Source organism: Prionailurus bengalensis, chromosome E4 (assembly GCF_016509475.1).
Source record: "Prionailurus bengalensis isolate Pbe53 chromosome E4, Fcat_Pben_1.1_paternal_pri, whole genome shotgun sequence".
NCBI classification, from domain to species: Eukaryota; Metazoa; Chordata; class Mammalia; order Carnivora; family Felidae; genus Prionailurus; species Prionailurus bengalensis.
The window spans coordinates 17756653-17781575 of NC_057360.1; the positions used below are offsets into that span (position 1 = coordinate 17756653).

At 35.7% G+C, this 24923-nt stretch overlaps 1 protein-coding gene across 4 annotated transcripts in view; it reads right to left on the minus strand.

Annotated features, from left to right (window-relative positions):
* COP1 (COP1 E3 ubiquitin ligase) overlaps positions 1–24923 on the minus strand; it is a 259690-nt gene that overhangs the window by 148967 nt on the left and 85800 nt on the right. For all 4 annotated transcript variants that reach the window (XM_043568157.1, XM_043568158.1, XM_043568156.1 and 1 more), the window contains exons 9-11: positions 21464–21521; positions 5905–6019; positions 1243–1378 (exon numbers count right to left, since the gene is read on the minus strand). In XM_043568157.1, coding sequence (XP_043424092.1) covers positions 1243–1378; positions 5905–6019; positions 21464–21521 — 309 coding nt within the window. The remainder of the gene's footprint in view (positions 1–1242; positions 1379–5904; positions 6020–21463; positions 21522–24923) is intronic.

The following is a 24923-nucleotide window of genomic DNA, read 5'->3' on the forward strand; positions in this document are numbered from 1 at the left end:
CTCTCTGCCTCCCTCCCTCCCTCCCTCCCTGAATACTGCGTGATTCCACTTACAGGAGGTACTTAGAGTAATCAGATAACAGAGGGGAAAAGGGTGCTTGCTATGATTCAGGGTAGAGGGGAATGAAAAGTTGCTGTTTAACGAGTACTGAGTTTCAGTTTTACAAGATGTCAAGTGTTAAAGAGATGGATATTAGGGACATTTACACAATATTATGAAGGTATTTATTTAATACCACTGAACAGTACACTTGTTAAGACAGTATATTTTATGTTACACATATTTTACCATAATAAAAATAAAATTTGGAAAAAAGAAAAGACACCACATCAAAATTCACAGGAAGTAACTAAGGCAGTGCATGTAGAGAAATGTAAAGCCCAAGTTTTGTTAGAGAAGCAACTTTCAACTCAATCACTGTAATTTCTACCTTAAGAAAATAGAAAGATAAAAGCAAATTAAACTTAACAAAAGGAAAAAAAAGAAATAATAAAGTTAAGAGCAGAAATCAATGAAACAGAAAAATATAGAATATCAATAAACCAAGAGCTGGCTATTTGAGAAGACAAATAAAATTGATACATTTCTAAACCAGACTATTAAGGAAACATATAAAGGAAAACAACACTCCAATATCAGGGATAAGAAAAGGAACATTATCAGAGTATCTACAGACAGTAAAAAGATAATAAAGGAATATTATGAACATGCGAATGCCAGTAAATTCAACAACCTAGATAAAATGGACAAATTCTTTTAAAGACACAAACTAAAAATAATGCTTGATCATGAAAAAAAAAATCAATAACCTGATTAGCCCTACATCTCTTTTAAAAATTGAATTTATATTTAAAACTCTTTCCACAAAAAAAACTTAAGGCCAAGATGGCTTTGATGGAGAATTCTACAAAATACATAAGAAGAAATACTATCAATTCTTCTAGAAACATGAAGATAAGGAAGCCCTTATGAGAGAGCATATCTGTCACCAAAACCAAAGACATTATAAGAACACAAACTGCAACCCTAATAGGTGAATACTATTAATCATTCCATTTTAAAGAGGAAGACATTGAGGACTAAAGAGATTCAGAAACTTGCCCAAGAACACAGAACTAAAAACTGGCAGGGAACCTGACCTCAGAATACTGGCTCTTAACTAGAACATTGTAACTGCTTGTCAAATTAAATTTGAGAAACTTCTGTAAAAGTAAATAGTAAAGAGTGCTGCCCAATACTTACCTAGAGACTATGCTGGAACCATTATAGAGATCACTAGCATAGGACAACGTAGCCAAAGGTCGTACTGAATTATATCGGGTAAACTTAGACAAGCATTCCTGAAATTCATCCAACTGGCTTGCAGTTCGACTATCATCTATATGAAGAAAACAAAATAAATTAATTGAAGTGCAATGGAAGTCAAAGAGAAGTACAGACACATTAGAAATTATATTCTGAATATGATTCTGAAGTAACTAGAGAATACTAGTATGCACAAATCATTTCGCTGATCTTTCAGCTTTAATAAAAATTACTTAGTGGTTCTTTGAAAGACAATGTCTCTTTCCACACCAATAAAAGCATACTGTAAATTCTCTATTTTTTAAGCAAAAATTTCTTAGAAAATCAAAGACAAAAAAGTACCTCTGATCAAGAAAAGTTTAATCTTTTATTAAAACGAAAATCCCTTATCAATGGAGAAAGTGAGGGTGGAGAGAGGAGCACGTACACTGGACCGTCTATTTGTAATTTTGAAGGAATATGTTTACAAGGATACATCTGCATGCCCACATTCACTGTCAAAACACAATTTATAACATAATTTAGATTAAGAAAGTAATTGTTTTTTAAGTAAAAAGAGAGATACTCGTTCACATCATTCTTCGAAGTGTCTCAAATCCAATTATGAAAAGAGAGTAGAAACTTCAATGTATCAATTATTCTCAAAAATAGAATTATTCTCAAAAAAATATTCTCAAATATCTTGGTAGAATACAGAAAACATTAATTCCATCCAATAGAAAACTATATAAATACTTTGAGTAAAGTCCATTTCAATAAACTATTCATAATTAAATTACCTAGAATTTAAATCACAATATCATCTCATGAAAGACTCAGAATACAGATATCATTCTCCAATCTAGAAACAAGCCTACAGTGAAAGCATGAATTTAAAAAAAAAATCATTTCTTTATTTTTGTTAAATTTATTTATTTATTTTTGAGAGAGAATGAGCAAGAGTACGATGGGCAGAGAGAGGGGGAGAGAAAATCCAAAGCAGGCTCTGCACTGTCAGTGCAGGGCCCAATGTGGGGCTCAAACCCACAAACCAGGAGATCATGACCCTCTAAGCCACAGTCAGATGCTGAACCAACTGAGCCACCCAGGCACTCCAAAAATCAGTATTTTTCAAAACTGTTTTACGTATGGACTTGTATTTTCTTTTCCAAAGGAAGAAGAGTAAAACACCAATTACTTTAGTTAGCTTCCTAACTGAAATCTGAAATAAGATTGCTACACTATGTGTTCATACCTTCTTCTCATTCTTAGCTCATATACATAAACATACACACAACTTTTTCAAGGTAAACTTTCATGATTTCCCCTTCTTAAATGTCCCTGAAAATAACAGTAGGCATAATGAAATTAAGACAGAAGAATCATTAAGTCTAAAGAGTCACCATACTATAGGACAGACAGTACAGAATTGATTTAGTTCATCTGGAGATACTAGGTTATCTTGAAGATAACTGGAGACACGAAGACATTTATCTAACACTTACTACAATGAAAAACAATTCCTTGTCTCTGATATTAAGCTTCTGTCCTTGATATTTTACATTTTAAAGATTCAAACACTAACACAGCAAATCCATCTAACAACCTATATCCAAAAGTTCCAATTTTGTAGTGTTTCTGTTCTAAAAACAGCAAAAGAAACAAACCCAATGAGCATCAGTATCATGTTACTAAAATAGTGCTCTTGATCCACAAAAATTATTCTCTGTAAATTCAGTGAATTATAAATAAAACATGGGGTACTGCAATAAAACAAATCAACTGTACTACAAAGTGGTTTGAATTTAATAGCTAATTGGTTCTTTTTACATATAATTGAGTATTCAATGTAATAAATACTTACTGGAAAAACACCTTAGATATTTGTTTAAATATTGCTTTAATGTAAAAATATTCTTTCATATTTTGACACCAATCGCTAAGTACATAAAATTCACAAGCATTCAAGAATGTATATTCTGTTGAAGGTCATAATCCTTTCCCAGGTGGCTGATCTTCTCTGTCCATCATACCTATTCATTAACACTTACATCCAACAGAAGTGATAAAGAAAACACTAAAAATTGTTATTTTAGTATCTGAAAGTATAGAGATTAGATTTCACTTTATCTGGTTACAAAATGGTAGGATTTTGTTTGCTTGGTAGGTTTATGATCAATTACTGTACATATTTGCTAACATATTACCTTTGCTCTTCTAATTATAGATTTAGTTTGTGAAAGTGTGTGCAGCACCTCTTTTCTCTTTTCTAATACTTTATAATTTACCTTCTCATTCAATTACAACTAAGAGTCCAAGGCATTAATCTCCCAATTAATCTCCCAATCTCCCCATCTCTCATTTTCAGAGTTGAAAATTAAAAGAAAGAGCAGTGGATTCTCATTTGAAAATATACAAAAGGACCACCAAACACCAAGTACTCCTAAGGTAGAAGTTAAAATTTCTTCTTCACAGTCAAGGACACTAGAAGGAACTTCATGTTCAGCAATATGTTAAGTGTACTCATTGTGAAAATTTGGTAAGATAAACTTGAGACTCCTAAAATCATGTTTTAAGTATAATATAGCCATGCCCACAAAAATGAAAATATAATCTTCCTCCTGGTTTTAATTTATTCTGCCTCTGGTAAATTTACATCCTCCAAATAAATATGTCTGTGACTATACCTTTATTATGCCATAGCACACGTATGATGCTAGTTACTTAAAAATTATTAATAACTTCCCCATTAAGAGCTTCCCAATCTCTCTTTCCCACATCTTTTTTCTTTTAAATGTCTACCATTTGCGGTCACTGTATTTCAACATCATAACAAAAAATAACACCTAAAAGGGTTAATATGAACCCTCTACCAATCAGAATGTAGGCCTCAGACCATTTTCATTTTTTTCTTTTAATTTTTTTTTTTTAATGCTTATTTTTGAGAGACAGAGACAGGGCATGAGCATGAGCATGAGCAGGGGAGGGCAGAGAGAGAGGGAGACACAGAATCTGAAGCAGCCTCCAGGCTCCGAGCTGTCAGCACAGAGCCCAACGTGGGGCTTGCACTCACGAACCGTGAGATCATGACCTGAGCTGAAGTCAAACACTTAACCGACTGAGTCATCCAGGTGCCCCTCAGACCATTTTCAATATAACAGCTTCCTATTACACTTTATAGACTATTACAGAGGCTCAATAAGGAGCTCAATTCTCAGGCAATACAAGAAAAGTTTTCCATCTTATAAAAACTGTTGATCATTAATTTCACACACACTTATAAATAAAACGTGGCTCCCCTGTAGACTTCATATAAAATATGCTATGTAAATCTTCTTTTCCCTCCATCACCAATCCTAAGGCAAATCTGTCTAAAGGTTCTAAACAATATGTAGATTTTAATGCAAATATGCCTATTCAAGAGAAAACCAAGGTCAAATTTTTAACAACTAATTAAATACCACACATTTTTTTCCTTGGTGGTCCTAATTTTCAGCAGATGTATTACTAATGACATCAGTTACCTGAGCACCTAACTTATACCAAGCATTGTATTTTACATTTTATAGGTATATCAATCTATAAATCTAAAAAAAAAGAAAGAAAGAAAAACAATGTCTTGCTATTAATGTCCCTACATCACTGGTTGTGAGCAAGGACACTGAGAAAGGTTACAGCTCAAAAGGCAGAACTATATTACCTTTTTTAAAGCAATGAAAATATCTTATGGTATATTTGTCCATGACTTGTCCTATGTCCATGACTTTGCATGAGTTACTTCCTTTGAACACGTTTCTAATTACCCTATTTAATGAATTCTACCTTTGACTAAATACAACTCCTCCAAAAACCCTACAGTGACCATTCACTTCCACTTCCCCATTTTCAGTGTGGCCTATATTTTTCACTCCCAGCTATATGGTGGAAATTCTTCTCTATTCCCCTAATAAACTTATAGAACATATAATATCACATAGAATTATTTACCTGTTGCTATCCCCCCTTAATTTACAATACACCCTGACAGTAGAAATCAGTTCTTTCATCTTTTTATTCTTAGCACAAAGGACAGTGCTTAGAACTTAATAAATGTTTAATAATAGGAGGCAACTAAAAGGAACCTATTTTTCCTAGCCACATATTCATGGCTGATTTTTTTCTTAACTTTATATAATTCACTATATAAAGATTAAAAACTCCCAAATAGGGGCACACTGGTGTGGCTCAGTCAGTTGAGCATCCCACTCTTGATTTTGGCTCAGGTCATGATCCCAGGGTTGTGGGATCAAGTCCTGTGTCAGGCTCAGTGCTGAGCATGGAGCCTGCTTAAGACTCTCTCTCTCCCTCGCCTTCTGCCCCTCTGCCACTCATGCTCTTAAAAAAAAAAAAAAAAAAATCTGGTAGGAAAAAAAAATTCCCAAATAGAAAAAAAAGAACAAAAATAGCTATGGGAAAGCAATGCTCTTTAAGATCTCTAGGAACCTCCACAACACACTGGGAGACTATGTTGAAAACACACTTGCACTTTATAAATAGGACTTTACATAAATCCATCATAAGAAGCTAGAAATGGATCTGAAAGAAGAATTTAATATATTTTAAAAAGTCCAGAATATGTACCTGAAATACGAGACATCCTTGTAGAAAAGTAACATTGTTCCAAGTCTTCAAAATGAGCAGTAAGCCGTTTTCTTCTTGATGCTAACGTGCTGTTATACCAAGGCTGTTTCTTTGTCTAAAGTAGTAACAAGAATAGACACTTGTAACTTACAACAAATGATGGTCTTTTTCTGCACAAAATATCTAAATGATTGCATATTCAAAATTTTAACACATTAAAATAACTACAAATGGTAAATACTCATAGTTCTTAGACCATATTTTTCCATTTTTATTTTAAAATTCAAATAGGCCGAGAGTTTCTGGAGCCAGGGGGAGGAACTGGGGGGGTCAGGTCCTACCTCTCAGCCCAGGCCTCCTGGGGAACACTTGTACTACATAAGGGAAGGGGAATCTATCCACATACCTCAGGGAACATGGAGGTGCACGTGTGGGGACAGGGACTGGGCAGACCAAAGGCTGGAGGGGAGGGAGTTCTGGGGATCACCAAAGGCTTAAGGATGGGGCTGTATGGGGAAGGAGTAGAAGGGGGGGCAAGTGGGTGGATCTCAGCCATGCTAGGTCCCAGGTCTGTAGAATACAGTTTGCTATAAAACTCCTACAGTCCAGCCAAAGTGCGAATAGGCTCTAAAGGCCAATTTTACAAGAATGAAATAAGTATATTTCAACTCTCCAAGTTAAATGAAGATAGAATCCATTATAACTGCCATGCTAAATTTTAGAATCTTGAGAATTTTAATATGCAGAAATTGTTAGAAAATAATGTTCAAAAGAAAATTAATTACTTTCCCATCATCCCTATATTGAAGCCCTGTACTCTTCGAATAATAGAGACAGTCCTTGATTGTCAGAATATATATTTAAGTTAATGCTGATTATTAAATTAAGGAGCAGTAATATGTAATATGTATGTACAAGTCTGACACATACATTAGAAGATCCAGCCATATAAAGAGAGCAAATGTGAAATACATTGGCATATAAATCTATAAAAAACAAAAATCTATAACCCTAAATATATAATACTGCCTACACCATGTTAAATGAAAGGATAAGACAATTCTTTCCACAAATGGTTATTATCTATTATGCTTGAGGCACATAAACAGAGGAGACACATAACAAGAGTATGAGATGACATAAGTCCACCAACAACTGCAAATGTAACAAGAGGTAATAAGGTACTACCGTGAACACAACGCCCTAAAGTGAACTGCTAAAACTAGATGGTAGGTAAAAATCATATTTTAAAGTGGTGCTTTCATCACAAGAAAGTTAAGACAATTTCTGAAGACATAACAGATATACAACCAAACAGGAAGCTGAACTCAGAAAGGTGATGTTAACCAACATATAATGGTGCAGAGGAGGGGAAAAACAAAAAGGACAACACTTACTTGGAGACAATTTCCTACAAAAGATAAAAACACTAAAACTGAGATTTAAAGACTGAAAAGAGAATTGAGAACTGGAAGATAAACCTAAAGGAATTAACCAGAATTAAGGATAAAAGATAAGAAGACAGAAAACTTCAGAGGAAGGTTGAAACTGAGCACTTCAGAGACCCAGGAAACTGTAACAGACTGAAGAAGAAATATTCGAAGAACGCATGTTGACAATTTTCCAAAACTGAAAACAGACATGAATACAAAGAAATTATTCCTATCAAGTAGGATAATTTAAAAGAAATCCATAATTAGACACAGTAAGGCAAAACTGTGTTTTTGTCCGAAAATCAAAATGACTTTAAAATCAAACAGAAAAGATAACTCACGTGACAAGACGAAAAATTAACAGGGAAAATACTACTTAACAGCAATAAAAGAAGCTAGAGGAGTGAACTTTGGTTATCCTCAAAAAGATGAAAAAATAAGAACTCCAATCTAAAATTCGGATCCTGATAAAAGTATCCTGCAACAAAATGAGCAATTCGGATCCTGATAAAAGTATCCTGCAACAAAATGAGCAAAGTATGTTTTCATGTGTATGAAAACAAAAACTACTGCTTGTAAGTCATTTCTTTAAAAAGTGAAGAAAAGTGAAGTTGGGTACTTAAAAAATGCAGTAACATAGGGGCGCCTGGGTGGCTCAGTCGGTTAAGCGTCCGACTTCAGCTCAGGTCATGATCTCATGGTCTGTGAGTTCGAGCCCCGCATCAGGCTCTGTGCTGACAGCTCAGAGCCTGGACCCTGCTTCAGATTCTGTGTCTCCCTCTCTCTCTGCCCCTTCCCTGCTCATACTCTGTCTCTCTCTGTCTCAAAAATAAGTAAAAACATTTTTTAAAAATTTTTTAAAAAATTCAGTAACATCAACTGGAAGGCCTGAGAAATAAAATGAAAAAGAGCAAGAAAATTTGTACCCAAATAAGTGATTTTAAATTTTGTTTATAACATTAATTTTAATATCAAAATCATAGGGCTTAATAAGACAGAATAAATACACTAAAAAATAGCATACAAATCAGAAGAGTGAAGAAAGTTTCAATTCTGGAGCACTAATGTTGTTCAGGAAGGTAATTAAGATATGAAGTTTAATGAAAAGAATGTTCAACATTACTGATTATCAGGGAAATGCAAATCAAAACCACAATGAGATGTCCACTGTCAGAGTGGCTAAAATCAAAAACACAAGTAACAACAAGTGTTGACAAGGATGTGGAGAAAAAGGAACCCTCTTGCACTGCTGTTGGGAATGCAAACTGGTGCAGCCAATGTGAAAACGGAATGGAGGTTCCTGAGAAAATTAAAAATAGAACTACCATATGATCCAGTAATCCCACTACTGAGTATTTACCCCAAAGAATATGAAAACACTAATTCAAAAAGATACATGCACCCTATGTTTACTGCAGTATTATTTACAACAGCCAAATTATGGAAGCAGCCCAAATGTCCATCAATAAATGAATAAAGAAGATGTGGTATGCACACATACTCTCTCTCTCTCTCACACACACACACACACACACACACACACACACACACCCCAGAGTATTATTCAGCCATGAGAAAGAACAAAATCTTGCCGCTTTCAACAACATGGATGGATCTGGAGAGTATAATGCTGACTAAAATAAGTCAAAGAAAGACAAATATGATTTCATTCACATGTTGAATTTAGGAAACAAAACAAATGAACAAAGAAAAAAGGCACAAACTGACAGACAGACTCTTAACTGTAGGGAACCAATGGCTACCAGAGAGGAGGCAGGTGGAAAGATACATAAAATAGGTGAAGGGTAGATTAAGACTACACTTATCACGATGAGGGGCACCTGGGTTAAGCTGGTTAAGTGTCCAACTTCAGCTCAGGTTATGATCTCATGGTGTGTGAATTCATGTCCCACATCAGGCTCTCTACTGTTTTCAGATCTCTGCCTGCTTCAGATCCTCAGTCTCCCTCTCTCTCTGCCCCTCCCCCGCTTGCACACCATATCTCTATCTCTCCCTCTCTCTCTCAAAAAAAAAAAAAATAAACTTTAAAAAAAGACTACACTTATCACATTGAGCACTGAGTAATGTATAGAATTGTTGAATTACTATATTGTACACCTGAAACTAATATAACATTGTATGTTAACTATGCTGGAATTAAAATTTTTAAAAATAGTAAGATTAAATTTAGACTCTTGTTTTAGAAACAGTATTAGTTTGGATCAATTTCAAGGATAAAAGGATAACTACTAAAAGCATAATAAGAGAATAGGTAATGTTTAATACAGTACAGTGGTGGAAGAAGGAGGTCAAAATAGAAAAGAAAAACACAGAAAGTGAGACAAATAGCAAGCATTAAAAAGTAAAAAGGTGAGGGGCGCCTGGGTGGCTCAGTCTATTGAGTGTCTGACTTTGGCTCAGGTGATGATCTTATGGTTTGTAGGTTTAAGCTCCATATGAGCCTCTGTGCTGACAGCTCAGAGCCTGGGGTCTGTTTCAAGTTCTTTGTCTCCCTCTCTCTCTGCCCTCCCCTGCTCACATTCTGTCTCTCTTTCTATTTCTCCCTCTCTCAAAACTGAATAAACATTTTTTAAAAAGTGAAATTATATCAGTAGTTGTAATAAATATAAATTAAAATACTCACTAGTTAGTGGCAGAAAGGACTGTTAGAATATAGCTATGCTATTTGCCAAAGAAACAACAAAAACATAAATACAGTGAAAATTTGGAATAACATGAAAAATAATACACCAGGCAAATTTTATCAAAGGAGAAAAAAACAGACTCAAGATGAAAATCATTAATGGGAATGGAAACGGCCACTGAATAATGCAAAACTTTCAACTCAATAATTGTATACCCAGTACACACACAATAGTAGTCTCAAAAATACATAAAGCAAAAATTCCTAGAAAAATTGACAAACCCACCAACACAGCAGATTAATCTCATCAATTCAACAGAGAAATAGACATGACCTAATTTCAAAGCTTAACTTAATATATATAGAACACTTATCAAATTAGGAACATACACTCTTCTTAAGCATACATGGAACATTTACCAAAACTGGCCATGTGCTGTATCACTGAATATGTTTATAGTCTCAATAGGGCAGAATTTCTTAAACAAAACACAAAAAGCACTAACTAAAAGTTACAAATTCAATGATACAAATTAAGCTCTTCTGTTGATCTACATCCATCATTAGAGACAAGAAGGTACAAACTGTAAGATGATATTCCCAAACATTGTGGCAATATATTAGGGACAATTTATTACTACTTTGAATTAATAAATAGGTGTGTGTACACCAGTAAATAAACAGAAGACTGATATCAAAAAGAATGGGAAAAGACATGAAATACTATTTCATATAAAGGACAGAGTCAGAAAAATGCAAGTTAAAATCACAACTAACTTCTATTTCTTACCCACTAAATTGGCAACCATTTAGGGGTTCAATAGATCAATTACTAACAAGGATGTGAAGAAAACGGAACTCATACACTTCTGCGGTAGGAATTTTAAATTGATAAAAAGACTATGGAAAACAATGTGACATTATCTCAAAATACGAAAGCCACTGATGTGTGTACTTGGTCACTCTCACTAACTCTCCTAGGTACAAAATCTAGGGAAAATCTTGCACCTTGAATCAGGAGACATGTATAAAGATACCTTAATAGCAAAAAGAAAAACCCTACAAATATATCAAATGTATGTTAACTGGACAATTGGTAAGTTGTAGTACATTAACAAAATAGAATATTATATATTAGTGATGATAAATCAACTACACCCATAGGCATCAGGAACTAATCTTAGCAAAAACAAATCTCAAAAAACTATATATCATTTTTATAAAGTTCATATATGGTCAAACCAAATAATATAGAGATATATATATTTATGGTAAAACAATTTGAAAAAGTCAACACAGACAAACACAAATATCAGAAAAGTGGTTAGGGGCGCCTGGGTGGCTCAACTGGGTCATGTCTCACAGTTCATGAGTTTGAGCCTCAATGTCAGGCTCTGTGCTGACAGCTCAGAGCCTGGAGCCTGTTTCAGATTCTGTGTCTCCCTCTCTCTCTGCCCCTCCCCCATTCATGCTCTGCCTCTGTCTCAAAAATAAATAAACATTTAAAAAAAATTTTAATAAAAAAAAGAAAAGTGGTTAGCTCTGGACATGAGGCAGAGTGATGGAATTTGTTAGAAGCACATGGGGACTTGAATGGTACTATTAATGTTCTAGTAATTAACATAACAGCTCAATCACAGAGTTTCTTTTATTGTAATTATGCCTCTAATTTACACATTCATGAAATATATTCCTTTTTATATGCCAACATAATTTTTATTAATTCTGAGGGGAAGAACTTAGATTTTTTAAAAAAGTGATCTGCTCTGGCTCAGTCGGTTAAGCATCTGTCTTAGGCTCCGGTCATAATCTAACAGTTCACAAGTTTGAGCCCCACATTGGACTCTGCCGTCAGCAGGGAACCTGCTTCAGATCCTCTGTCTCCCTCCCTCCCTCTCTCTCCCTCCCTCTCCCTCCCTCCCTCTCTCTCCCTCCTTCCCTCTCTCTCCCTCCTTCCCTCTCTCTCCCTCCCTCTCCCTCCCTCCATCTCTCTCTCTCTCTCTCTCTCTGCCCCTGCACCCCCCTGCACCCTCCCTCTCTCTCTCAAAAATAAATATTAAAAATTTTTTTTAATAAAAAATAAAAAATGATCTGCTCAATTAAAACACAGAAAAAAGATTTTAGTCTGAAACATGGGAATGATTACAATAACAGAAATCAAGAATATGACAAATAAAACAAAGAAGCAGACAAAAACAGTCTGCTTTTTAGTTTTTACAGCAACTTATTTTTGACAATTATCTGACTAATATTTACTCTTAGCTTTTCTTGAATTTATTTTTTCAGTGCAACTTTCTAACCCATTCAAAATTAGGCTGCTTCATAATTGTTGATAAAAATACATCACTTAGCTCATTTTCATACACAAATTATTAAATTTATAAATAACATCAATATAAATGAACAGAAATATGCTAATTGTGAGGAAATAGATGTTTGAGAATATGAAATGGTTGTAGATCATCTACAAGGCAAATCTTCAAAACATGTTCAGGATAAGCTCTCTACCTATACGCAGGATATAAATATGGCTAAAAATCAAAAGGAAATGTTCATCACTTATGTTTATCTAGACTACCTCTAAATGAAAATGGCCACATTTACTAAACTACAAAATAATTAAGTTTTACCACAGAAAAAAACAGAAGCATGAAAATATTTTATTTGGTCACTTTTTAAGTAAAAAAAATTCTCATAATGCTAAAAAGTTAATAGGCATGCTATTAAGATAACAAAGCAAACTAAACTTGATGGCTATACAAAAATATCATTTAGTGTCAGCCTGTAAATTATAACCAATTACAAATTTTAATTTTTCCTTTTGCTTATTCATTTTTAAGAGAGAGACAGAGACAGAGTGAGAGGAGTAGAGAGAGAAGGAGTCACAGAACTCGAAGCAGGCTCCAGGCTCTGAGCTGTCAGCACACAGCCCAATGTGGGGCTCGAATCCTCAAACTAAGATCATGACCTGAGCTGAAAGAAGACGCTTAACCGCCTGAGCCACCCAAGCACCCCTGAAAATTATAAATTTAACAAAAAACTCATTCCCAATGAGTGGAATTAAATTGAAAAGAGAATTACTTGAAATTGAATATTCCATTTCACATATGTAATATAAACTAATGGCCAAGAATACAAAAGAAATGAAATCTTCAAAAGATGAATAAAATCAATGTTTATACAATGAAAGAAAGAATTGTTACCATAACAAATTTCCTTCTCGATTCCACCAAGAGAACCCTATTCTAAATGAAGTTGAAAGTGTTCTGTATTAATTTGCTTACTTGAAATTTGCCAAATTTTCATTATATAAATACCCTCCCTGGAATCTGATTTTGTAAATGAAACAATGCAGAATGAAAACCTAATTATTATTTATACAGTAAATAATCTTTATAAGATCAAGAGCCAAATGCAAAATAATAAAACAATTATCAGTTAAACACACACACACACTCCTTCATATAGATTTGAAGAATGGCTTGAAGGGAGAAAACCTGCATAATTTAGAGCAATGGTTCTCAAAGTGTGGTCTCCATTTGTGGTCTTTAGGCTTTGGTGGGTCTCTGAGACCCTCTAAGGTATCTGTGAAGTCAAATCTCTACTCAAATAAACGAAGATATCATATGCTGTCTTCACTGTGTTTATATATGACTTGTGAGGCAAAAGCAATAGTCAGTATAAAACTACTTTCCTGTTAGCACAAATCAAGGTAATGGCACCAATGCCACTAGCAAACACTACAAGCTTTATCATTACTCATAACTTAAAAAAAAAGTACACAAACATTTCATAAGTCAGTTTCCCTCAAGGATACTCTACTTTTTTACTTTTCTCAAACTGCAGTATAACGAAAATATAATTATATTACTTTCAGGTATTCAATATAATGATTCAATGTGTGTATATAATGCAAAGTGATCACCACAATAACTCTATTTAACATCTGTCACCATACATAATTACAATTTTTTTCTTGTGATGAGGTTCAAGATCAACTTTTATATATGGAATATAGTATTATTAACCATAGTCACCATATTGTATGCTACATCCCCATGACTTACTTCTTTTATAACTGAAGGTTTGTACGTTTTGACCTTCCTCACCCATTTTGCCCATTCCACATCCAATGCCTCTGACAACCACCAGTTTTGTTTTCTATATCTATTAGTTTATTATGTATTTATTGATGTATTTATTTTTAAAATTCCACATATAAGTAAGGTCATGTAGCACTTACATTTCTCTGACTTATTTCACTAAACATGTAACTTTTAGGTCTATCCATGTTGTAGCAAATGCCAAGACTTTCTTCTTTTTTATGATCTAATAACATACCATTGTGTATATATACACATGTTCTCTAACCATTCATCCATTAATGGACAGATACAGAAATAGAGAGACACGTAATGCATAATATATATACAACTATATAAATATTATGTCTTCTACACTGAGCAGCATGGATTAATCTCAGCTAGTCTGGAATGCCCACTTGGTTATCTCCAGACTCTTGCCTACATCATGAAATATATGCACTAAAGAAAAATAAACAATATTCTGTAACAGTAAGTCAGTGGGTTGTTTTGGAGCAAAATGTATTAGTCTGTCAGCACTGTTTAGTAATAACAAATGAAGTTATGATTTGCACTTGGTTTCAGTGAAGCCCTTAAAGGCTGGTCATACAACCAGAATGCATTGCCTATGTGAGTAACTTAAAATAAGAGAGCCTGACCACAAGCCAAGTTTGGATTTCCTGTTACTCGGGTGCTTGAGACACAAGCCAGTACTGGTTCTAAAGCTGGAGACAAAGCAGTTCCTGTGTGACCCAGTGTGGAAGGATAAAGAAGACTGGACCTGGGGTCACTCATGATTTCAGGCAGGATATAAATATGGCTAAAAATCAAAAGGAAATGTTCATCACTTATGTTTATCTAGACTACCTCTAAATGAAAATGGCCACATTTACTAAACTACAAAATAATTAAATTTTACCACGTTTATATCCACTCAATCAACTCATGATTTCAGCTCAGGTCAGAATCTCACAGTCTCTGAGTTGGAGCCCCACACTGGGCTATCTGCTGTCAGCATGGAGCCTGTTTCTCATCCTCTGTCCCCCTCTCTCTCTACATGCCACCCCCCCCCCCCCAGCTCGTACTCGCTCTCAAAGAAGAAAGAAGAAAGAGGAGGAGGAGATGGGAGGAGAAGGAGGAGACCGAGGAGGAGGAGGAGGAGGAGGAGGAGACCGAGGAGGAGGAGATATAATGGAAAAATGGAGGAGGAGGTATAATGGTCAAAATAACATGGAAACGAGCCTGCCCCTCTACCACTCTCACTCTCTCCTCTCAAAAATAAATAAATAAACTAAAAACAAAAAACAAAAAAACGCTGAGCCACATCTGTTAGGAGACTCCTTTGGAACCCTTCTATTACTTCATATTTTGCTTTATTTGGGAAGGTAAATATTATTTCATATGTGAAATTCAAATTTCACTTTTTTTTTTTTACCATTTTCTTTTACCAGGTTTGTAGCTTTTATCAAAAAGATGAAATGGGTAGAAAAGCTTTATTTTGAAGCAATAAACCAATTATCCATCATACCTATAATACCTTTCCCAGTTTTTTAAATTTTTGTTTATTATTCAATTTCTTTATGCAACACACTGGCTTCTTTCTCCATTTCTATAGTCCTATTATTATTTATATCATTATTTAGCTGATCTAGACTCTCACAACAAGTGATTTTCCACAAATGATTTCTTGGCTATCACAACACTATTTACTTAATCCCCACTTTCCCTCATCTGCATAAGCACAGCGAAATTCCTAATTACCTTTTAGTTGTATTTTAAATTTTATTGTGTCCTTTTCATTACAGCAGTCTTAGAATACATTTTAATAACTTATTGGGTAAATGCCCTTGTGATTATTACACCCCCAAATCACTCATCCTAATATACTTTAAAGTCAGTTGTCCATACTCTCTGCACTCTTAAAAAATATTCTGGAGATTCTTATGGAATCACATTAAATTAATAGTTATGGCAACTGGTCTATTCAAATTGTTCTACAATTGCTTTAATCTTTTTCAACATTTTTAACTTTTCTTGAAAAATCTGTATTTCCTTGAGACTCATTTTTGACTGGGACACCAGGTGGCTCAGTTGATTAAACATCCAACTTCGGCTCAGGTCATGATCTGACAGTTCGGTAGTTTAAGCCCCTCATCAGACTCTGTACGGACAGCTCAGAGCATCAGAGCAGAGAGCCTGTTTCGGATTCTGTGTCTCCCTCTCTCTCTGCCCCTCTCCTGCTCACGCACTCTCTCAAAAATAAATGAACATTTAAAAAAAAATTTTTTTAACACTCATTTTTACTAGTATGTATAAGCACTGTCTGAATTAATCTACTACATGTTATAAATCAATTTCAATTACATATTGAAACATTTTGTATGAGCTCTTTATTTGTCCCTCTACAGTCAACACCTTAAGATTTTCCCAGCTTCGAGTTGAATGTCTAGTTCATAAGTTTTCATTTTCATCTAAAAGTGAATCCATTTAATGACACAAATTCTTGAGGACAATTCTGACCACATTTCATAAATTTTGATATGCAGTGTTTTCACTACCATTACTTTTTGGATTGCTTGTAGCAGCATCTGGAACTACTCTTGAACACAAAGGTATTCAGAGGAGTTTAGTTTCCTCTCTTCCCGATTATCTGTCTACATAATTTCTTTACTTGGGGTTCTGATTCAGAGAATACAGATGACACAATTTATCTTGTTTTAGAATCAATCCATTTTTCTAAATGGTCCGAGCCCACTATCAATAATGTATATATACCCTCTGATGCAAAGTATAAAGTGAAACAAGTACCTATTAAACCAAGCTTAAGTTGATCTCACTCAAAAAAAAAAAAAACAAAAAACAAAAAAAAGTCCCGAGTCTTTATAATGGCCTAAGAAAGTCATGCACCAAGTGGCCTCTGTTAAGTTTTATCTCATTTCTACTTTTCTCCCCCTTGACTACTTCTCTTCAACTACAAGGGAAATCTAAACTATGTCAGGCATGCTCCTACTTTAGGGCTCATTTACTTGTTAAGCCTTTGCCTATAACTTGGGAATCCCAGAGATACTCACACGGGCTTGCTCCCGCACCTCCACTTTGTTTAAAGGTAGTCTACTTCTGGGGCGCGTGGGTAGCCCAGCTGGTTAAGTGGCCAACTTCAGCTCAGGGCATGATCTCACGGTTCATGAGTTCGAGCCCCAGATCAGGCTCCGTGCTGACAGCTCGGAGCCTGGAGCCTGCTTCGGATTCTGTGTCTCCCTCTTTCTCTGCCCCACCCCCTCTCGTACTCTGTGTCTCTCAAAATAAATAGACATTAAATAAATATAAAAAAAAAGGCAGTCTAACTTTTATTACTATTCCTATCTCTCCAACTAGATTGGAAGCCTGGTTACAGTAGGGATCTTGGTGTTATGTTTGTTCAATAATGTATCCCCAGAGCCTGTAATCAGTGCCTAGTAAATAGCAGGTACTACAAACAACAAAAACAAAAAACAAACAAACAAAAAAAACTGTTGGTTGAATAAATGAGTTTTAAAATCACAGGCTCTGAAGCCATAATGCCTAGGTTAAAATCTCTTACTAGTTATATTGTCCTGGGCAACCTCCTTAACCTCCCTGTGCCCCAGTTTCCTCCTCAATAAAAATTATAGTAATAATACTTATCACACAGGTTAAGTTCTGAAAATTTAAGTGGTTAATACATGTAAAGCACTTTATTGTCCATGAATAGTTAAGTACAAAATAAGTGTTACATAATGACTAATATTACTGCTTTAATGAATTCTTTAGGTATACTTCAAAATCTCCCACTGTGTTTAAATTTTAATCAATTTTCAAAAAATTGTAACAAATTTTGCTTTGTATAAACTCCAATGCTTATAGTATGTCACACAAATTACTACGACATTGGGGAACTATACCTTTTACTTGGGTGAAAAATTGTATGTGTCTTTCATGCTTCCTTCCCTGAGTCCTCTTCCAGTATACACTTCTCTTTCACTTGTGGTTGCTTTAGTTTTAGTTTCGCTATATTGTTTAGAATCCTTACATTTGCCATGCTTATCCTCAACTATTCCTCTACTTTCAATCCATTTTGTGTCAATTTGCTTTAGGTCTGTCTCTTCTGAAGAGTATAGCTATAAATGAAGGGGAGACCTTCAGCACAGTATGTCCAATCCATTCTATCCCACAAATGCTAGTAGGATTCCTCCTCAACACTTCCCCGTCCTCCAGCAGCGGCTAAGGCTGGAGTCTTCTGGGAGACCCAGCCTTTGTCATCCTTAGGCACACTTTTATTCTGCACATTGTGACTCATGTTAGGCAGCCTTCCTAAGTGGTTTTGTTAATCCTCTATAAATTCCTTATAAGTTTGCAGGGTGAGGATAGTCATAGGTCAATTGGATTTCTTGTGAGTGAAGGTTAGAGACATATTAACATGTTGGTTGACTGGCTCAGTGTACTATCTCAAACCAGAGGTTTCCTTTATTACATGAGGAAAGTGCTGCTCTAAAAATTAAAAAAATAAAAGAAAACACTATTCTGCCTGCTTTTCTTTTCCACCCAGATTCAACTTCTATTCTTTCTAGCTCACTGCTAGAAATTCTAAACAAATATTATGTAAATGGCAATACTAGCAAACCTTTTCTTGTTCCTCTATGAAGAGACTGTTAATACTCAGCAGCCAAAGACTAATAGAAACACACACCTTTAGTTGAACAAGTTTTATTCATTACTCACTACGACTAAGAATACAGCACATTATGGGTAAGGGACAACTTACAAAATACAGGCTCATGTCAAGTGTTTGGGGAAGGGCTCTGGATTGAATACTGTCAAAAGTGGGAATAAATCTGTGACTGACCGTCTTTTTTTTTTTTTTTTTTAATGTTTATTTTTGAGACAGATACAGAGCATGAACAAGGGAGGGGCAGAGAGAGGGAGACACAGAATCTGAAACAGGCTCCAGGCTCTGAGCTGTCATCACAGAGCCCGATGCGGGGCTCCAACTCACAGACCATGAGATCATGATCTGAGCCGAAGTCAGATGCTTAACCAACTGAGCCACTCAGGCACCCCTGTGACTGACCATCTTAATAAATCTTACCTAGAAGAACAGAAGGCCACAGTAAAACTAAAATTGTAATTAGTAAACCAACAGAAATTGCTCAAATTAGCTGGAACAGAGGTGTCTTTGGTATTTCTTGTGGCTTACACAGTGACTTTGTTTTTGTATGTGCTTAGTTTATGAAGTAATCTTCTTTTTTCTCTCATCACAATCACAGAGTGGATATATCTCAGGTTGATGTTTTGTGAGATTATACTCAAAAGGAAAACATAAAGGTTCACTGTGAATGCAAAGCCTGTTTCCAGATTCAGAGACTGCTGTTCCCTCTCAAGTTTTTAAGGTATATTTCAACTTAATACTTTAAAATATCTCCTGATATATCCCATTATGTCTTATAAAAATAACCAGATCTAGTGTTTTCATGGCTGTTCAGTAACAAATGCAGGGGCACCTGGGTGGCTCAGTCGGTTCAGCAGCTGATTTTGGCTCAGGTCATAATCTCATGGTTCATGGGTTCTAGCCCCACATCAGGCTCTGTGCTGACAGCTCAGAGCCTGGAGCCTGCTTCGGATTCTGTGTCTCCCTCTCTGCCTCTCCCCCACTCGTGCTCTCTCTCTCTTTGTCACTCAAAAATAAACAGACATTTTTTAAAGAATTAAAAGGAAGGAAGGAAGGAAGGGAAGAAGGAAGGAAGGAAGGAAGGAAGGAAGGAAGGAAGGAAGGAAGGAAGGAAGAAATAGACACAAACCAGGGCACCTGGGTGGCTCAGTAGGTTAAGAGCCTGACTCTTGATTTCAGCTCAGGTCCTGATCTCACAGTTCGTGGGATCAAGCCCTGTGCTGAACAGTGCAGAACCTGCTTGGGATTCTCTCTTCTCCCTCCCTCTCTCTCTCCCCTCCCCTGATCCTGTGCTCTCTTTCTCTTAAAATAAACTTTAAAAAAAAGAATAAATGAAAAACAATCTATGAACTTACTATTCAAAAAAATAAAAGAACAGGCCAAATACATGCATGCATTTGAAGAGAACACAGGACGTGCAAAGTAGTTACACCAACTAACCATGAAAGAGGTGGTTATCTAAGTAGTGGGAAAAGGAAAACACAAACAAAAGCGGCATGATCCAAAAGAATTTTTTTTCCACTTTGATTTAAAAAAAAACAAAAACAAAACACCACGCTATACATAAAGTGAATATACAAATGAACATGCATTTATAATTTTATGTAAGTTTATTTATTTTTGAGAGAGAGAGAGAGAGAGCACGAGAGTGTGGGGGAGGGGCAGAGAAAGAAGGAGAGAGAGAATCCCAAGCAGTCTCTGCCCTGTCAGCACAGAGCCTGATGCGGGTCTCAAACTCACCAGCCATGAAATCATGACCTGAGCCAAAACCAACAGTCAGATGCTTAACCAACTGAGCCACCCATGTGCCCCAAATGAACATGCATTTAAAAACACCTCAATGTTTCCCTTTTCCTATGAAGGATAGTATCAGGACAATTTGAAAAATCTGAGTAAGATACAGGGATTAGATGATAGCATTATATCTATGTTAACTCTTTGTATTTTAAAATTATATTGTGATTACATAAGACAATACCCTTGTTTTTAAGGACATACACACTGAAGTATTTAGAGGTAAAGGATCATTATGAATGTACCTTTCTCAAACAACACAGAGAAAGAAAATTATGTTTACATAAACAAAAGAGAATGAGAAAAGAAATGTAATCAAATGTTAACATTTGGATAATCTGGATAAAGGATACAAAGGAATTCCTTTTATTATTTTGGTCACTTTTCTCCAAGTATGAAATTATTTCAACATAAAAAGCTTTTTTGTCAAAATTAGATTTGTCAAAATTAGATTTGACAAATATCAGCATCCCCAAATTACAGATGGAGAGAATAAAAGTCAAAATAATCATACAACTAATTAGAAGAGGTGAAGCTGAAGTCCAGTTTACTCAAATATGTACTTCACTTTCCACAGAAAGCCTTAACATTTCAACATAATGAGTAACTCATCAACAGATATAACTATCTTATCCCAGAGAGAAACAATGTGCTGATTATTCATAATTTCCTCTTACAGTACTTCCCTCCTCTCAAGGTCTGATGTTACAACCACTGAATTTTAAAAAATGTTTAACTCATCACTGATGAGCACATAAACAGCTATTTATGCATCAGAGGTATCCAAATCCTAATCGATGCCACAGCATTCAAAACAGCTGTGTTTGTGTCAGGACATTCCAGGAAACTAATCTATGATTTTACAACTCAGGTGATTATAGTCATTGTACCACTAAAACAAACTGTTAAATACATCATTTACCTGAGAACTGCCACTGAAACCAGGAGGTTGGTTGAATTCTGTGGAATCAATAATACTACTGCAAAATGAAGAGAGAAAAATATGATTTCAGTGTTTACATTATTCTATCAACAGAAAAGGTAAATCTAAAATATATCATATCTAAATCCAATATTTCTTCTTTCTAAGGAAAGAAAATACTTATTGCCAACAACTTAATTAGATATCAAATAAGTGCATAACCCATAAACCAAACATCAGGAAATATAAACAATTTACCCCTTGACCCGACCACTTAAACAAACACACTGTGAAAGAATGTCAATAAGGAATAATCACAAAACAGGTGTATACCCAAAGGTATTTGCTTCCACTTCATTTTCGGATAGGTTCATAGGTTGTATGGAACATCAGGAAAAGAACACAAGCAAGCAATTAAAGTTACAGTGAAGAGATCCTGTTATGCCCCTGAAGAGCTACGCACCCTCAAACACATACTTTATAACCTCTGCGCTTCCTCATCTGCAAAGTGAGATGAGTGGGGGGTGAGCTATCTCTAGATTATCTAGAGTCCCATCCAGGTCCCAAATGTTAGGATAATCATCTTACAGGAAAGAAAATTACCAAAGGAATGGAATAAGTTGTAAAATACCAATACTCTTTTTCTCACAGTCCAAAACCTATACACTAGTTTTCTCTACCCCGATCAAAACATCATGCTTTCTGCATCAGTTCTTTTTATTTGGTTATAACCTCTGTGCATGTTCCTACCTAATCCTACAAAAACCTCTAAAACTATCTTTTTCTTTGTATTAGTTCTATCTTACCATTTGTCTTTTCACATCATTACTCCTACATACTTCTGATCTTTAAATAAACTAGCCTATGTTCATAGGTGTTCATTAACACCTGAAAATGGCAAAACATATATCAACCATGATCAACCAGTTATTTACATTTTAAAAAAACTCTTCTTCCCTAATACTACTATAAAAAATGTTTATATTCTTGCCTACCCTAATGAAATTTAAGCAAGTGAAGGTAGTGATTAAGACGGGTCTCTCTACACAAATACACAAAATCATTATTTACCTTAGTATTCAAACGACCTCAAAAGTTATGAGAGGCATTTTTTTTTCTTTAATTTTTTTTAATGTTTATTTTTGAGAGAGAGACAGAGCGCGTGCAGGCAAGGGGCAGAGAGAGGGAGACACAGAATCCGAAGCAGGCTCCAGGCTCTGAGCTGTCAGCACAGAGCGTGATGCAGAGCTCGAACTCATGAACCGTGAGATCATGACCTGAGCTGAAGTCAGATGCTCAACCAACTGAGTCACCCAGGTGCCCCAAAATGAGAGGCATGCTTAAGGGCAGAGAGTGGGTTTGTTAAATGACTGTGGGCAATTTACGAAAGGCCTTATCTGTCCACTAGTTTCTCCACCTATTAAAATAAGAAGGAGACTGCAGAGAGGTGTGAGGTTTAAATACGAATGTTCTCAGGATAAAGCCAGAAAAATGATAAACATTCAATAAATTTTTCCCTCTATTAATACAAAATTTGTCAAACAGTCTCACACTTTAAAAAAATACAATAAATCACATGGAACTGTCTTCACAGTAGTCTTAAAGAAAAAAAACAAAACAATCCCTCATACCCTTAACTGTTCCTACAGGAAGGCTCAATTACATAAGAAGGTCTTCAAAGCATTTACACTACAAATTAATGTAATGGGTTTCTTCTGATGAAATATAACCAGTGATCACCGTCCTTTCACAGAGCCATGCACTGGTAAGAAAAGAGCATCCGCTACTTTTAGTGTACTCCATCCAGGGCTAAACATGAGGAAACACGTATTCAAAATCTCTCTGTTCCTTTTACTAATGAAATCTAACCCCTTAGCATTTGTATAAACATTAACAAAATTATGTAGCTGCATATTTAGAGGTCAACAGAACAATTTCTAGATGTTTTTTATGGTATTATAATTCAGATTTCTTTGACTGCAAGCCTGAATAATGATACTGACATATCAGTGTGTATAGTGAGATAACTATATTTGACTACATGTCAAATATATATTTAAAAATCAATTTGTAGGGGTGCCTGGGTGGCTCAGTTGGTTAAGTGTCCAACTCTTGGTTTCAGCTCAGGTCATGATTTCACGGTTTCACAGTTTCAAGCCCCATGTGGGGCTCTGCGCTGGCAGCATGGAGCCTGCTTGGGATTCTCTCCCTCTCTCTGCCCCTCCCCCATTCACACTGTCTGTCTCTCTCTCTCTCTCTCTCAATCTCTCTCAAAAAAAAATAAACTTAAAAAATTTTCAATAAAAATAAATTTGTAAAAGATTTCAAATTAATAAGCTTAAAGTGGTATTTTATTAATAATGACTGCAAAGTCTGAAATTTATTTTCTATAGATCTCATTCACCAGAAAAAATTTATTGCTACATACTGGACTGTAACAGACGAATCTGCAAAAGAAACTTCTTTAATACTTCTCTTTAAAATATGTGTGTGTACAGGGGCACCTGGGTGGCTCAGTTGGTTAAATGCCCAACTCTTGATATCAAGATTCATGGGATCAGGCCCCACGTCGGTCCTGTGCTGACAGCATGGAGCTTGCTTGGGATTCTCTCTCCCCCTCTCTCTCTCTGCCTTCCCGTTCTCTCTCTCAAAATAAACAAATAAAAATATTGGGCTCAAAAGGATTATATAAAACTCAAATTCCTAAAACCTAGAACTCTAAAAATCAAATAAATGCAATACTTTTTGTGACTTATTTGAAGGTAAAACCTTCCCTAAACAGATCTGACCTCATTTCACTCCCCATGAACATTCATGCTTCAATGCTAAAATATTAATGTGCTTGATTATGTGGAACTGCCTCTTACTCCTCCATTAGTATTATGTAATAATTATATGGGGGCAGGGGGTAGGTGACAGACAGAATACTAAATACTGAAACGCTTCTGACTCCAAAGGCTTCCAAAAAAGTTTGGGGAACCTATACATCATACAGCTTGGGTTTATTTGAGAAATGTAACGTTAGCTCAGTAATAAAACTACTGGGTTCCTGAGTACACATCTATGGCCTCTGAGGAAAAAAAAAAAAATTCAGTTTGTTCTTCAAAGAACAGAAGTTACTGGAGTATTTCAGAACTCCAAAAACATTTTCAAGGTGCCTGGGTGGCTCAGTCAGTTGAGCGTCCAACTCTTGATTTCAGCTCAGGTCATTATCCCAGGCTAGTGGGGTCCAGTCCTGCATCAGGCTCTTGTCGAGCACGGCGCCTGCTTAAGATTCTCTCTCTCTCCCCCTCCCTCTGCCCCCTTTCCCTGCTTGTGCTCTCTCTAAAATTAAAGAACATTCCCAGGGGCACCTGGGTGGCTCAGCTGGTTAAGCGTCTGTCTGCCTTCGGCTCAGGTCATGATCTCATGGATGTGGGTTCAAGACCCGCATCAGGTTCTCTGCTGTCAGCACAGAGCC